This window comes from Prionailurus bengalensis, chromosome B1, assembly GCF_016509475.1.
Source record: "Prionailurus bengalensis isolate Pbe53 chromosome B1, Fcat_Pben_1.1_paternal_pri, whole genome shotgun sequence".
In the NCBI taxonomy this organism is placed as follows: Eukaryota; Metazoa; Chordata; class Mammalia; order Carnivora; family Felidae; genus Prionailurus; species Prionailurus bengalensis.
The window spans coordinates 184,886,093-184,903,675 of NC_057344.1; the positions used below are offsets into that span (position 1 = coordinate 184,886,093).

A 17,583-nucleotide genomic window follows, 5' to 3' on the forward strand; every position below is an offset into this window, starting at 1 on the left:
TTTATAGCACTGAATGAATAGATTAGAAAACAAGAAAAATCTAAAAACAATAATTTTAGTTCCCACCTTAGGAAACTAGAAAAAGAAGAGCAAATTAAATCCAAAGTAAGCAGAAAAAAGTAATCATAATATTTAGAGCAAAAATAAATGAAATTGAAAACAGAAGATCAATAGAGAAAAATCATCAAAACCAAAGCTGGTTTTTTGAAAAGATTAGTAAAACTGATGAGCCTCTAGCCAGATTAATAAGGAAAAAAGAGAGAGGACACAGACTGCTAATATTGGAAATGAAAGTGGGAATATCACTACAGATCCTTGGACATTAAAAGGATAATAAAGTGGTACTATAAACAACTGGATACCCACAGATTTTATAACCTAGGTGAAATGGACCAATTATATGAAGAACACAGTTTGCCAAAATTCACACAAAAAAGAAACAGACAATCTTGAATAGGCCTATATCTATTAGTTGATTCAATAATTCATAACCTTCCAAAACAGACAGTACTAAGCCCAGAGGGGTTCACTACCGACCATTTAAGAAGGACATTCGAGGGGCGCCTGGGTGGCTCAGTCGGTTGAGTGTCCAACTTCGGCTCAGGTCATGATCTCCCGGTCCGTGAGTTCGAGCCCCGCGTCGGGCTCTGGGCTGACAGCTCAGAGCCTGGAGCCTCTTTCAGATTCTGTGTCTCCCTCTCTCTCTGACCCTCCCCCGTTCATGCTCTGTCTCTCTCTGTCTCAAAAATAAATAAACGTTAAAAAAAAAAGATTAAAAAAAAAAAGACATTCTATCAATCCTCTACAATCTCTGTCAGAAAACAGAAGTGGGGAAATACTTCCTAGCTCATTCTATAAGGTCAACATTGCCCTAACACCAAAAGAGACAAAAATATCACAAGAACAGAAAAGAGACCAATATCACTCATGGACACAGAAAAAAAAAAAAGTCCTCAACAAAAGAGTAGCAAAATTGAATCCAACAATGTATAAAAAGAACGGTACACCAGGACCACATGAGATTTACCACAGGTTTATAAAGCTGGTTCAACATTTAAAAATCAATTAATGTAATCTATCACATCATGGGTTAACAAGAAAAAAAAAAAACCATGATTACATCAATAGAAAAAGTAAAAGCATTTGACAAAATACAACACCCATTTATAATAAAAACTCTCATAAATTAGAAATAGAGGGGAACTGCCTCAACTTTATAAAGAATAGCTACAAAAATACTTACAGCTATCATAATGCTTATGCTGAGAAACTCAAAGCTTTCCCCCTAAAATTAGGTACAGGGTAAGGATGTCCCCTCTCACCACTCCTTTTCAACATCAGAGTGGAAGTTCTAGCTACTATAAGACAGGAAAAGGAAATAAATGGTACACAGATTCACAATGAAGAAGTAAAACTGTCTTTGTTTGCAAATGACATGACTGTCTATGTAGAAAACGCAAAAGATTTGACAAAGAAAACCTCCTGGAACTAATGAGCAATTACAGCAAGATTGCAAGATAAAAAGGTTAATATTCAAAAGCCAATCATGTTCCTATATACAAGCAATGAACAAGGGGAATTTGAAATTAAAAACATAATACCATTTACACCAGCCCCCCAGAGAATAATTTCAACTTAGATATAGATCTAACAAAATATGTGTAAGATCTACATGAGCCAAGCCACAAAATTCTGATGAATGAAATCAAAGAAAAGTTGAATAAGTGGAGAGATATTTCATGTTCATAGATAGGAAGAATCAATATTGTCAATCATATGTCAATACAATCAATATTGTCAATCAATATGTCAATACATATCTTGTATCTTGTATACAGATACAAGATATGTATTCTTTCTAACTTGATCTATAGATTCAATGCAATCCCAATCAAAATCCCAGGAAGATATTTTGTGGATACTGACAAACTGATTATCTAAAGTTTTTATCATGAGGTAAAAGACCCAAAGTAGCCAACACAATACTGAAGGAGAAAGAGGAAATTTTAAAGCTTATATCAAGAAATAAAAGACCCAGAATAGCCAACACAATACTGAAGGAGAAGAGCAATGTTGGAGGACTGATATTGCTCAACTTCAAGACTTACTATAAAACTACAGTAATTAAGGCAATGTGGTATTGGCAAAAGAATAGACAAATCAATGGAACAAAACAGATTCCAGAAACAGACCAACATAAATACAGTCAACTGATCTTTGACAAAGAAGTAAAGGAAATATGAGGGAGCAAAAACCAAAAACCAATCTTTACAAAAAGGAGGATAAAACAAGTGAACATCCACATGCAATCATCATCATCACCATCATCTAGATACAGACCTTACACCCATCACAAAAATTAACTCAAAATAAATCACAGACTTAAATGTAAAGTGCAAAACTACAAAACTCATAGGGGATAATACAGGAGAAAACCAAGATGACCTTAGATATGGTGATGCCTTTTTAGATATAATCAAAGACATGATCCATAAAAAGAAATAATGGATGGGCTGGCTGCATTAAAATTAAACACTTGTGCTCTGCAAAAGACAATGTCAAGAAAATGAGAAAACAAGCCACTGGCCAGGAAAAAAATATTTGCAAAAGATATATCTGATAAAGGACTTTTATCCAAAATATACAAAGAACTCTTAAAACTCAACAAGAAAACAAACAACGCAATTAAAAAATGGGCTATAGAGCTCAACAGACACCTCAACAAAGACGACTTACAAATAGGAAATAAGCATATGAAAAGATGTTCCACATCATATGTCATGAGGGAAATGTAAATGAAAACAACAGTGAAATACCACTACATACCTACATGTATTCATATTTACATTATTGCCTATAATTTACAAATTCCCATAGGGAATTTCATGTTAATTGCTATTCTAAGTAGTAATTTGTAATCATATTTGTAATGTTTTTTATTATAAATTAATGATAAATACCCTTCATAACCAATGCTAGGAAACTAATAAATATTTCAATAAAAGAAAGTCATTAAATTTTTAATCTTAGTGCAGTATGCTTCCATAAAGAAGTATATCTTCAAAGTGCTGTGAATAACTTAACATCTATAACTTTAGGCATGTAACAGTGCTACTGACAAAAATCTACTTTTAATTAAGAGAAAAATAAAAACAAATCAGAGAATTTGAGACGTAGAAGGTACCTTGGAAATATCTAGTCTATCTGCCTTAGTTGAACATTAAGGAAATGAGATCTGGCCAAGTTAACTGTCTTAGCCAAACTTACAGAACTGGCTAGTGACTCATCTAGTCCTCCTAATTCCAATCTAGGATGTTTTGTTTCAGTAATTTTTGGTGTAATTTATCCATATAAAATGAAAGAAAAACACGGATAATAAAGTTGAAATTATAACTATGTTATAGTGATAAATGATGATTTTTATATTAATATTTTAATTATAGTCTATAAAATATATAAGCAATTAGAAAATGCAATGATTACTAATAATATAACAGGATATTTTTAAGCTCCAGTAATATAGATATTTAAGAGTAATAAATTATAATTATAAAAAGCCATCTCTGAAAAACAAAGTAGCCCAAATTTTCAGCATCAGAGAATATTTAAACTTTTGTATATATATTTGTTTGGTACTTTATGCAGACTTACACTTTTTAACTAAAGAAAAAAGGAAATATACTCACAGGAAATGAAAGACTCCAAAGAACATTCCTAACACTTTGTAGGTCATTAAACATTATGTGAGCCTACCATTTTCAGACACTGTACAATATACTGACATTTACAGATGGTGAAGAGGAAAAACAGTCCTTGTCCTCAGGTATTCGACCTAGAAACTGCAGCAGCCAAATGAATAAGAAGTATAGTATATGTGGGGCGCCTGGGTGGCTCAGTCGGACCAGGTGTCCAACTCTTGGTTTTGGCTCAGGTCATGATCTCACAGTTCGTGGGTTCAAGCCCCATGTTGGGCTCTGCACTGACAATGCAAAGCCTGCTTGGGATTCTCCCTCTCCGCCCCTCCTGCATGCTCTCTCTCAAAATAAAGAAAGAAACTTAGAAGTAAAAAAAAAAAAAAAAAAAAAAGAAAAGAAAAGAAGAAGTATGGTATGTGTTTCTGTGTCTTTAGGCCTTTGTTCCTGCCCTGGTTATGACAGGAGAGAGAGAAAAAGGTGTCTAACTGTAGTGGTGATGGAGCTGGGAGAAGACAAGGTAGGGGAGAGAATGGGGGGAAGGTTTCTCAGAGAAGGTGACAGAACAAGCGGCGTCTAAAAGAAGAGTAGGTGTTTCCAAGCAGACAAAAGTCTGTGGAGGTTTTTTCAGGATGAGAACTGCAGGGAGCAAAGAAAGATAAAACAGCATCTCTTGAAGGACCACAAACGCATCGAGGTAATTATGCCTTTTCTTTTAGGCATCAGGAGTCTGGCATAATTTCAGAACACATATTGGAGTTCTGTGGGCAACTGGAAATTAAAGTTTTAGGCGTAAGAGAGAGTTTGGCTGAACCCAGAGTCAAAGCCATTAGGGAATAAGTGACCTGTAAGTAAGACAGGCCAGGCAACATGTAGTACAGAATGAAAAGAAGATCAAAATGGAATTCTTACAAATACAAGCCCTTAAGGTCCAGCAAAGGAACTCAAAATGGACATGAAAAAAAAAAAGAAAAAGAAGAAAGAAAGAAAGAAAGAAAGAAAGAAAGAAAGAAAGAAAGAAAGAAAGAAAGAGAATGAAGAACTACGAAAACAGGGCAAACTAAATTAAAGAGCAAGAATACTTCAAGGGCAGAGTCAGCAAGAGTATCAAACACAGTAGACGTAAAGACTAAAATGTGTCCACTGTTCTTTGGTGACTTTAGCCATGGCAGTTGTAGTCATGTAGTGGGGTGTATGCCAGACCAATTAATGGAAGTGGATGCCTCCAACACAGACTTTTCTTTCAGAAGGTTTCGCAATAAAAGTACGGGAAGCAAGCACAGGTGCTGATGCAAAGAAGTTTACAGATGTGGTGGAAGGAATCTGAGCGAGTCTCTTATGATGATTTCTGTTTTCTCCAGGAAGGAGAAGATGAGGCGTTTTGCTAAGACTCTGAAAAGAAGTGTTGAGGAGAATGAAAGTCAGAAACGGGCACTATGAAGACTGAATGACCTGACCAGGAAAATCTAGGAAGGTCAGGCATTGTTATCGACCTGGGGAAGGTTGTGGAGAAACTTATGAACTCACTAAAGAAAATTTTAATTAATACTAGTCCTGGATATTTTATCAGTAAGCAAGTACCTAAAACAAAGTAGAGAAGAATTTTCAGTATTCTTTAGCAAACTAAATTAAGCAAAAAAATTTAAAATAGGACGAATGTTTACTAAATATGGATATCCTGATAGGCACCTAGAGATTTGCATATAAGAAAATATACAAAACCAATCTTTTTAAATGTATGACATATTTCCTTAATAAGAGAAAAAAATTGAAGTAAATAATGTCCTAGTGAAATAAATTAATTACTAGGAACTTAAAGCATTAAATCCAGTCTATCTATTGAGATAAGATTTTTAAAAATATCTTCATGGGTGTGAAATGTGAAATATTCCACTTATCTCTGTAACTCCTCAATTATGATGCATTTCTATGCGTTGCTTATTTTAAGTGATTGAAAAAAAGTTTTGATAAAGTATTCTTGATAAGAAACAACTATTCTTCCCTCCCACCCCACCCACCCAATGTACCTACCACCTACAACAATTATTTTGGAACTGCTTTAGTTTGTTGAGGTCATACTTTTACACCTGAAAATAAGTGAAAGTGATGGAAAGTGTTTTATTCAATGAAATCAAGGTTTCTTTTTTGCAACTATTAATTTCTATTTCCAGACTTGCCATTGTGCATTTAAAGATTAAGATGACGGGACACCTGGGTGGCTCAGTTGGTTAAGCGTCCGACTTCTGATTTCAGCTCAGGTCATGACCTCATGATATGTGAATTCAAGCCCTGAGTTGGGCTCTGTGCTAACAGTGCAGAGCCTGCTTGTGATCCTCTCTCTCCCTGTCTCTCTGACCCTCCCCTGCTCATGCTCGTTCTCTCTCTCAAAATAAATAAACAAAAAAAAAATTAAGATGACTATTAGCTCCAAAATTCAAGTGTGAAAACTGCCTGTGAACATTATAATAAACAACCATTTTTTATTGGAATTTAATTGGGATTACTATTCTTATTCTAGGATGACACTTATTTATTTATTTTTTTTAAGTAGTCTCCACGCCCAACATGGAACTTGAACTCAGACCTTGAGATCAAGAGTCAGATGTTCTACCAACTGAGCCACCCAGGTGCCCCTCTCGGATGATACTTCTGGAAAAATTCTCAATTTGTTTCTAAAATAGTAGCAATTAGTTCCTCTGGAGAGACAAGTTTTGTCAATCTAGCTCCTGATGAGTGAACTTGGTAGGTCGCCTACACGGTTACATCAACAAGAGTTACCATCTCTTCTCCAAGAGTTGATACTCTCCCCCAAAATGCCCAATGTACACTCACTTCTGTTCTGTAAACTTACGTCTAGTGTCACACAAAAGATACCAATATCATTTGGTCTAAAACTTCTTGGAACTCAATCACAAAGTTTATTCTTTCAGAAAGGAAGCAAGTAATTTTTGACAGTGATGTTCACAGAGGGAAATTTAAAACACACACATACACAGAAAAGCACACATGTAACATAATTTGCAGAAGTCAGAGGTGTACTTCTTATAATAATATGAATAGTTGATTTTCTTAAAAACCATTACTCTAAATTACAATTAATTTATAACATAAAACTATGCAACATGTAAGTATTACTTTATTACTATCATTAATGTTGACCATTCATGTCAGGCACTGTGTTAGAAGACATAGATATCCTTTCATTTGATTCTCATAACCACCTTATGATATAAATATTATTACCTGTATTTCAGCATGGGTAAATTGAGGTTTCAAGAAATTTAACTCACTCAATGGCACATTTTAAGTAAGCTTGGAGTTGAAACCAGGTCCATATAATTCTAAAACCCAAGTTTTTTTTTTTTTTTTTTTTAAGTTTATTTATTTTGAGAGAGAGAGAAAAGTGCTTGTGCACGTGGGGAAGGAGCAGAGAGAGGGAGAGAGAGAATCCCAAGCAGGCCGCACACCATCAGCGTGGGGCCCAATGTGGGGCTTGATCTCATGAAACATGAGATCATAACCTGAAGCCAAAATCAAGAGTCAGATGCCTTAACTGACTCAGGCGTCCCCTGCAAAACCCATGCTTTTAACCACTAGCCTAGGGAGCTATTAGTTTGCTACTTATTAAAAATCTTTAAATGGATGGGTTATACGATCAATGGGCTTTAAGCAAAACAACAATTTTTTTTCAAAAAGAATCAATGTTTTATATAATTGTTCTTTATTGAATCTGTTACTTGCCTGTTGGTGATTTCTCTTCATATTCATTTTATTTCCTAAAATAAAATGTTCCTGTACTAAGAAAACTAATATTGCCACATAATGTGTCAGTTTTTAGAACCCTAAAAATAGTGCATGTTTCAAAAGCAACTGTAGGGAGAAAGCGCTCATTTACATATACTGAGTGGTCCTTTATCTCTCCTTATTCTAATATCCCAGTTCTTTCACATGTCTTCACTGATCTCCACTGGCAGACTCCATTTCTTAAAATTTTATTTACTGTTCTTGTACATATAAGTTGAAAATATCCAACTAATTATCGACAACAAAAACTTCTATGTTAAGCACACAGTGATTATATTCTATGTTAATCTTGTCTTAGAACTCAAAACTACAGTGATTTTTGTAAATGAAAAGGGGGTAAATATATAAGGCTAAGAAACCAAAATTAAAAAAAAAAAGTATTTCTATTTTGAATAATTGGTTACTGGGGCGCCTGGTGGCTCAGTCAGTTAGGGTCCAGCTTTGCCCCAGGTCATGATCTCACAGTACGTGGGTTGGAGCCTCACATTGGGCTCTGTGCTGACTGCTCAGAGCCCGGAGCCTGCTTCGGATTCCGTGTCCCCCTCTCTCTCTGCCCCTCCCCTGCTCACACTCTGCCTCTCTCTCTCTCTCAAAAATAAATAAACATTTAAAAAATTAAAAAAAAAAACCAACAATGTGAATCACTGGTCATTGAAGAATAAATGTCAATGAGCTCAAATTTAGCCTATCTTCTTTGACTCTTACCTCAGGTTGACTGGAAATATTCAAAATGAGAGCCCATAATTCCGCTCTCAGTGCTGTGGGGCTTCCTTGTCTGATATACTGTTGAGCAGCGGCACTATCTTGTTCTGCTAGAACTGTCAAAAGTAGAGTAAAATCTCATTACAAATTTCATAATGTAAGACAACACTGAAATATTTTAACTAAAAATCTTTGGGGAAGCTAATATTTCATCTCTATATCTAACATAATTACATCACGTCTTGACAGCCTTCTTGTACTCTCTGAATTTTGATGTGGCCCTGTTTACAGCCCTATACATGTTGAGTCCGAAATTCCTCTACCTCCCACCCCATTTGGTAAAAATTTTTTTTTTTTTTAATTTTTTTTTTTCAACGTTTATTTATTTTTGGGACAGAGAGAGACAGAGCATGAACGGGGGAGGGGCAGAGAGAGAGGGAGACACAGAATCGGAAACAGGCTCCAGGCTCTGAGCCATCAGCCCAGAGCCTGACGCGGGGCTCGAACTCACGGACCGCGAGATCGTGACCTGGCTGAAGTCGGACGTTTAACCGACTGCGCCACCCAGGTGCCCCGGTAAAAATTTTTAATGTAGGTACTTTGAAATCACTTTGTTCCATGGATCTGAAACTAGTGATATAGACACATAAATTTCTTAGGCATATTCTCTAAGTCAGGAATGTTCTAGTATTTTGAAGTACTATGGTATTTGAAGTATTATGGCTAAGAATTATAAAGAATTCGATGACTTCTTAGCTATTTCCCAAAATCAACAGAAAAGGGAGACTTTTTTTAAAAAGAACTAAAAACAGAAAAGAACTAATAATCTTTTAAGAAGGCAAAAGCTCTTTATAATCAGCCAAGTTCACAAAATTAAGATATTATGCTTTTGCTTTCATTTTCGTTTTTATTTTCTTTAATGAAAATACCAGCTATTAAGTCTGAAAATAAAGGCTCTCCCAAAACACACAAAACAAAAATAAAAGCAAAAAAAGACATATCAGACAACTGCCGATATTTGTCTAATATATTATTTTCTTCTATTTTCTTCTTAAAAGAAAAGGGGAAAAACTTGTACTAAATGAAAATGACATATCCAAAAGAAACAAAGGGATCATATAAAAGAGATGAGACATGGGGCGCCTGGGTGGCTCAGTTGGTTAAGTGTCCAACTTCGGCTCAGGTTATGATCTCGCTGTCTGTGAGTTTGAGCCCCGTGTCAGGCTCTGTGCTGACAGCTCAGAGCCTGGAGCCTGTTTCAGATTTTGTGTCTCCCTCTCTCTCTGACCCTCTCCTGTTCATGCTCTCTCTCTGTCTCAAAAATAAATAAACTTAAAAAAAAAAAAAGAAATGAGACATTTTCCTTAATTTGCAACTCTGTTTAATGAAAACGTCAAACATACGAGTAAAAAAATGATGATGTCTTGAATAAATATTATTTTGAAAAATTGAAGTATGGAGTTTAGAACATGACAATCGCCCTAGAAGGTACATTCTGACACAAAGACTTATCTGCACTTCACATTTCAAAGACAAAATAAGATTTATAAAAACAAGGAGAAGAATCTTCAAAAGATAGGGAAAAAATTATTCCCCAGAACACTAAGGGCCGCTTTGGGTATTAAGTCTTACCATTGTGAACAGTCATTGAGAAGTACAGCTTCTCCTAATGCAGGGGCATATTCCAATTAACGCTAATGAGAAGTGTGTGGGCGCATGAAAGAGACAGCCTTCCTCTTTGATTTTAAAATGAAATTCTGCTGAATGGATTAAGCTCACATTTTCGAAGAATGTGTGTCTGCATTTATTATTTCCTTTTTAGTGAACCATCTGTGTTCTTCTTTATCTAACATTTATTGATGAAGCCAAAATGATGCATTCCTCCTCTTTATAAGGATTCCCATTACATTACCTACATAGTTAAATAGTACTCTTTGTTAGATTTTTAGCTTTCCAGAGATTGAATTTCAGTTGGAGGTACATGATGCAGACATTTACTTAAGACTGTTTCATTTTCAGAAATCATAATTAGTAGAATCAAAAGCTTACCTTTTTGCCCAATACGTACATGCTCATTTTCAAAAAGTTCTAAAAATGATAAAATTATTAGACACAAGTATGATCAACCACATTTGTAACAACATAGGTATATTTTTTTCTGGTATTGATACTGTTAATTATTTCTAAAGCTGAATGGTTCTGTATAAAACTATAAGAATATTTACCTTTATATATAGAAAAATCTTTTTGTAAGTTGTTTAAAGTTTATGGAAATTAAAAGGGAGTTAAGTACATTTAATCAGAAGAAGAAACTGATAACTAATTTTCCTTTGTTAAAATAAAACAGAATATCTTTTCACAACAGAAAAAAGGTCCACTCCTCTTGACAGCTTCATTTGCAAAGCCCTACTGCTGCTCTAATCTGCCATGAAAGCATAGCTAAAAAAATAAAGCCTTAATGCTATTATAGGTAAAATCCCACTATACAAATGCCATTTTAAAAGATTATATGGGGGAAACAAAGATTTGCTTTTAAAGTACCCATCATAATGGCAAAAACTCATAAACTAAACCACATTAAAAAAAAAAAAACTTCTCTTTATCAAAAGACACCATTGAGAGTGAAAATGTAAGTCACAGAGTGGGAGAGTATCTGTGCAATACACATCTCTGGCAAAGGACTTGTATCCAGAACATGTAAAGAACTCTTGGTAAAGACAGACAACTATCTGACCCAATAGGCAAAATATGTGACAGGTTCTTTACAAAAGAGGAGACCCAAAGGACCAGTAAAGTTATGAAAAGAGGCTCAACCACATTAGTCATCAGAGAAACACAATGAAAACCGTTATGAAATATACACCCATCATAACGCCTAAAATGAAAAGCCTGACAATTCGAAATGCAAAGTAAGTGGAGCAAATGAACTTTTTGTACAAAGGTGGTGGGAATGTAAATTAGTGCAGCCACTTGGAAAACCATGCACATCCTAGAACAATTAGCAATTTACTCTCAGGTGTACACCTTAATGCACGCATATGTGCACCGAGGAACATATACTAGAATATTCATGGCAGCAATAATGGTAATAACCAAATAGTGGGAACAACTCAACTGATCATCAACAGTAGAACTCATCAACAGTATGATTCCATATCTATAAAGTACAAAATAGGCAAAAGTAGCCTATGATGTTAGAAGTCAGGAAGGTTAAGCAAAAATAATATAAAAACAGGGAGGGGGACAAAAACATAAGAGACTCTTAAATATGGAGAACAAACAGAGGGTTACTGGGGGGGTGGTGAGGGGGAATGGGCTAAATGGGTAAGGGACATTAATGAATCTACTCCTGAAATCATCGTTGCACTATATGCTAACTAACCTGGATGCAAATTAAAATTAAAAATAAGTAAAATAAATTAAATTTTTAAAAAAGTCAGGATAGTTGTCACCCACGGAGGTGGCAGAGACTGGAGGTGTGCCTGGAGGCTTCTAGGATGCTGGTAATACTCTTATTTCTTGATGGAGTCAGAGGTTTCATAAGTGTGCTCACGTGGTAAAAATTCACTGATCCGTATACTTATGATTTGTGCCCTTTTCACTATGTACACTATACTTCTATAAGTTATTTAAAAATTAAGAGCAAAAAAAGAAAAGGATACTGACACTATAAGGGGAAAACTTTTAGCTCTTCTCCCCATCTCAGAGAAAATCCGTTTGTCAACTTCCTTTCTTCCTCTACTCACAATCTGACAAAGGAGGAGCTGTTAATTGGATTTGTTAGATTTTACAACAGTGATTAGTTCGCCTTTTCTCACAAATGGGATAATGGTGTGTTAAGGGTCATGAACTTAACAAGTGACTGTCTGGGTAAGTAGAACCTGGGTCTCCCGGCAACCTGGTGACCATCTTGGCACTTGATTCCCTCCTGAGCAGAATGCTCGTGCTTAGACACTTCAGAGCTCTTATCTGAACTCAGTGGCCTGCTGGTGGCCAGACCTGGGCATTGAGGGAGAGGGAGACCTGTCCTGGCCTCATATTTTAACGCAGTTTTCTAAAAAGCCTGTTCTGTGATCCCCGGGGTCAGCCCAGCTGACCAATATAAAACGGTACTCTACTTCATTCTTCCATGTGTTAATGTTTTCAGTGTTAGATATTTTTTTTAGATTTAAAAAATTACCATAAAGCTGGTTTTACTAAATACAATATTTGAAGCAGAGTACTCTATTCTTTTAGTTTATTTTATTCCTAATGGCTCTGAGGTTGAGCAGATTATACAATGACCAAGTAAAGCGTTTGGGATGACTGCCAACACACAATCATTTTCTATGACTAAAGTATTTGAATATATTTACTCCAAAGCCTGTATATAAAATGACAATACCAGTTTCATTTTAATTAGCTGCCATTAGCTTCTAACTGTCAAAGCTCAGTGACCAAAGAATCAAATGTTGTCAGCCAATTCTTGTCTCTTGTAAAAATGGATGACACTACTGGATGGTAATAGTGCTTTATCACTAAAAGTAGTAGGAAATAAAAATTTAAAAAAACTTCTTTATAGAATTTAACTATTCAGTGATGTGACATACAATGACTTTGCTTTGTAAGTGCTATTTTCTAGTCCAAGAATGAGAGGCCAAAAAAAGTCAGAACCAGAATTTCCAATCCGTTACTTAAAAAATGCTTGTTATGCTGTTATTGACTACGTTAATAAATACATCTATATTAGTAAATCTTGCTTGGGAAAAAAAGTGCTCTGGTGAAATGAATTGGGGAGATTCTAAGCTAGAAGTTTACTTAGGATTTCTCATAGTCTTAAAGATAGTGACACAAACTAAAGATCTTAAAAATGTATATGACACAGCCTTTCTCAAACCTTATTTAGCAATAAGATTCTCTGTTTCACAGGACATCTATCTGATGAATGCTTCATGGAACACACTTCAGAAAATGCTGAGCCAACTAAAGCTGCTTTTTCTCTTAGAAATAATAAACTGTTGAAAATGTCTATTCAGCAAAATCCCATCTCATAAGTTCATTAGTATGTATATTCAGGCAATAATATCAAACACATGACCCCCCCCTTTATCAAAAAGCCTTATGAAAGAGTATTGATCTTGCTTATCCTTCTAGCATGAGTCTTCTACATGGTTTCCATTCTAAGTATGTAGATGTGTACATATGTGTATTTAAAGTAATGAATATTCATGAGAGTTTGTAGGAATAATGGATATGTCTAACTTTAGATTATTTTAAGATCTGGATTCCATATTATGAAGGTAAGGATTTTTCTCCTGACTCTTATTTATGTAAAAGCTGTTAAGCTAGTAAGTAGGATATGTACCTCAAATATGAAAATTGAGTTAAGAGTATTGATAAAACATAGGTGACACAGGTTTTTAAAGACGGATATAGTGTCTTTAAGTCAGAGTACACTTAATCCTAAATATAAAACTTGCCTCTAGCCAGACACAAGTATTGGCAATATTTCAAACCATTAGCAGCACAGTTCCGGTTTGACCAAAGCCACAGACATAGACCAAAACATTAAAAATACCAATGAATTCTAGGCAAAAGTAGTTATCTGTAACCCTATTCTTCTTTCTAAGTAATACTGTTGGTTAGCAATTCTCAAATCATGTAAAAATCCAAGTACTATATCACTGAAATCAATCTCATTGGATAGACACCAATTTAACCCAATTTCTAGCAGTATTGCTTTGAGAAGTAGAGAGTAAAAATAAATGCATCAACTAAAGAGATTATCAATCTCCTCTGGGCAGATATAAGTGCTCCTTCCTCTGCTCCAACTGCCCCTTGTATGCAAGAATAGCAAATACCACACTGAGTCTTATCTATATCTGTATTTCTACTATACCTTCCCTAAGAGTAAAGATTATGTCATATCTATGTGTTCACTAGTCCCTGGCCGTTAGCAGGGTCTCACGTTTGTGAATCAAAGAAGAAAGAACTATACTCTAGATTAAGAAAAATATTGGGTCTTCTAAAGCATAGCTACTATAGAGTTTAGAACAACTTTAAGCAATTCTTAAGGATAATTTAAAAGTAAAAAACATAAATATCATCCAAGGTTGTATTATTATTTCCTTTTCCTTTTGTTGTATATGGCTATCACTGGCCATGAACAGAAATATAGGATATCTGCCTTAATCTATTCAGATTGCTACAACAAAAAACCCACAGACTGGTTTATAAACAACAGCAATTTATTTGTTACAGTTCTAGGGGCTAGAAGTCCAAGATCAGGGTGCCAGCATGATGGGTTGTGGTGAAGTTCTTCTTCTGGGCTGTAGACTGCTGACTTTTCTCTGTGTCCTCACATGGTGGAAGGGGCTAGAGAGCTCTTTTACAAGGGCACTGATCTCATTCATGAGGGCACACCCTTTTGACCTAACCATTTTCCTGAGACTTCACCGAGTACCATCACCTTGGGGGTTAGGACCTCAAAATATGAATTTCAGGAGGACACAAACATTCAAACCATAGCACTATCTTATTCTGTAAGATGTCTGATATCTTCTTATAAAATAAGAAAAGACTATCAAAGGGATCAGGAGGGGAGGCAGCAGACTTTGGAGGCAGACTGCTTAGTGTTGAATCTTGATTCTAGCACTTATTAGCTTTGTGAACTTGGGCAAGTACTTAACATCTTCACTTCTTAACTTTAAAATGATAGTAATACTTCTACCTTACACAATACTAAAAAACTTAAAACCATAATGCAGTGCTACTATATATCGCTAGGATGACTAAAACAAAGATGGAATACATCCAGCATTAGCAAGCATATGAGACAGCTTCTACTCTCATACCTTGTTAGTGGAAGTATAAACTGGTACTACCAGTTTTGAAAATTCTTTGGCAGTTATCTACTAAAAATGAATTTATGCGAACCTCGGGAGAGGGAAATTGCCTTTTCAGGTGTGTATTCAACAGAGGAGTATACACGTGCTCACCAAAAGAAATATACTAGGATGTTCATAGCAGCCTTGTTTGTAACAGCCGCCAACATGAAACTTCCCAAATACTCATCAACAGTAGCAGGGATAAATAAATGTGTGGTATGTTAATACAGTGGAACGACTATCATGCAAAAAAAATGGCCCACAAATACATAAAACAATATGGTTGAATCTCACAAATATTGAACAAAAGAAGTCAAACATCAAAGGGTAGATACTATATGCTTCCATTCATATTAAGTTCAAGAATTGGCAAAATTAATCTATACTGCTAGAAATCAGAATAGTGGTTATTTCTGACAAAGAGGATAAAGACTGAAGGGAGCCTCAGTATATTGATCTGGGTGGTATTTTAATAGGTGTGCCCAAATCATAAAAATCCAATGAGCCATTCTCTTATAGTATATGTACTTTTTCTTTCTTTCTTTTTTTAAAAATTTTTTAAGTAATCTCTACCCCCAACATGGGGCTTGAACTCACAACCCAGAGATCATGAGTCATATACTCTACCGACTGAGCCAGCCAAGCACCCCCTATGCTTTTCTATATGCATTGTACATTAATAAAGTTTTAAAAATGGTAATAATACATACTTTCTAGAGCTGCTAGGGTTAAAATGAGATAATACACATGCAGCACATAGTAATGTACTTGATGACTGTTCATTAGGTTTATAATCATTATTAACAATAAGAAATAGCCAAATTCCTTATTTTATAGAGAAAGAAGCAAGTCCAGAAACGTAAAGTGACTTGTTCAAGTCACACAGTTAGCCAGTGCAGAGGAAAGACTAGAACAATTCCACAAGATGGGCCTCCCATATTTTAAGTCAATTTTTACTTCCTGTTGATTATAGCTAAATACCAATCCGATCTTTTATGAAAAACACATTGTATTTATGCACACAAAAAAATAAAAGCTAAGGAAATTTTCTGTTTGGTTAATATTTAAAAGATACTAATTTTATACCCTAAATTTATACTAGGTAGAATATCAGTATTCAATTAACTTGATGATACAAACAATAAAAATAGATGGTAATGGCCAGTAAATGTAAATATGAGTGCTGCCAATGAGGATTTTGCCAAAAAAACTGACTTATATATGTCTAATGACTTTTCAAAAATTACTTTAAAGACCTTCAAACAAAAATACAAAATCTAGCTGAATTCTGATCATTGCAACATACAGAGTTCTATTCAATAATTAACAATAATCAAGGAGAATCAAAAAGTATGCTTAGTTTTCAGACGTAAAAGAGTTACTAGATTAATTTGGAGATGAAAAGATGAGCCTTAAACTGACTCTCATTTATCATTAATTATATGCCATCTGAGAGAAACACTCACCAGGAGGCACTTGTGTAGAATCATCTATACCCAGCTGTCCTGTAGTTAAGCCCAATTCTACAAAGAATTCTTTCTGGAAAATAACACACATAGAATTAACATACATCTCAGTGGTTTGTCATACAGTAGAAACAAAAGTCACCTCATCTTAACATCAGCTTAAGTAAAAAATCACAATGTAAAATGCATTTTTGCTTCATTTAAATATCTAAAAAAGGATATTATTGCACTTTTCAGTAGTAATGCATTAGTTCAAAATTTTGCCTTTTTAAGTAATAGATGATTCAGTAAAGACATGATAATTATACTTGTGAGTAAAGAACTAATAACATTAAAATCATTCCTCAAACACAAACACACAATATGTGTAGAATTCATCAATTTTATTTCTAAATTCATCATCTAAAATTACCAATATGATTCTCTACCTGTGTTTTCTGTGGTACTGTACTTCATTCTGCTTTTAATCAACTAAACACTGCAAATATCCAAAACAACTTAAATTCATTTTTAAGTAAAATTAGACTATCAAGTGTTCTGCTAAACTAAAAATAAATCAGATTTGCTCTCCAGACTTCCTCCACTTATCTAGTAATGTCTAGTGAAAGTAATCATGTTTGTCTGTTATTTTTTAAACTACACAACCCCATATTGTTCACGTTATGTTTACTCCCTAAGTAATTAAATATTTCTATTAACATTTGCCTCAGTGTTTTGTTACCATTCTAATTGCTAAAACCAAACTTCCTTCTTTAAAAAATGGAATTAGTTTTAATCCTTTATAATTATGTATTACTTAAATAGTGATTTATTTGTGTCCCTCATAAGACAGTTATCCAGCCTAACATTCACACTCGTTTCATTTTTGTACTGATTTTATGTAACTGATGTTATACCTCGATTTTTAACTAAACTTGTCTTTAATCTAGACAAGTTGTAAAGACAAACTAAACTTGTCTTTAATCTAGACTTCAATTTATGCGTCCCATTTTTAATGACTAAAGAGGCAAAAATGTAATGTTATTCATCCATTTTCAACCACTATCTTCTATT

The 17,583-nt window shown here is 34.7% G+C and overlaps 1 protein-coding gene across 2 annotated transcripts in view; it reads right to left on the reverse strand.

Annotated features, from left to right (window-relative positions):
- TBC1D19 (TBC1 domain family member 19) overlaps window positions 1-17,583 on the reverse strand; it is a 147,298-nt gene that overhangs the window by 70,269 nt on the left and 59,446 nt on the right. For both annotated transcript variants that reach the window (XM_043572824.1, XM_043572825.1), the window contains 3 exons: window positions 16,531-16,603; window positions 10,248-10,286; window positions 8,202-8,314 (listed from right to left, as the gene is read on the reverse strand). In XM_043572824.1, the coding sequence (XP_043428759.1) occupies window positions 8,202-8,314; window positions 10,248-10,286; window positions 16,531-16,603 (225 nt within the window). The remainder of the gene's footprint in view (window positions 1-8,201; window positions 8,315-10,247; window positions 10,287-16,530; window positions 16,604-17,583) is intronic.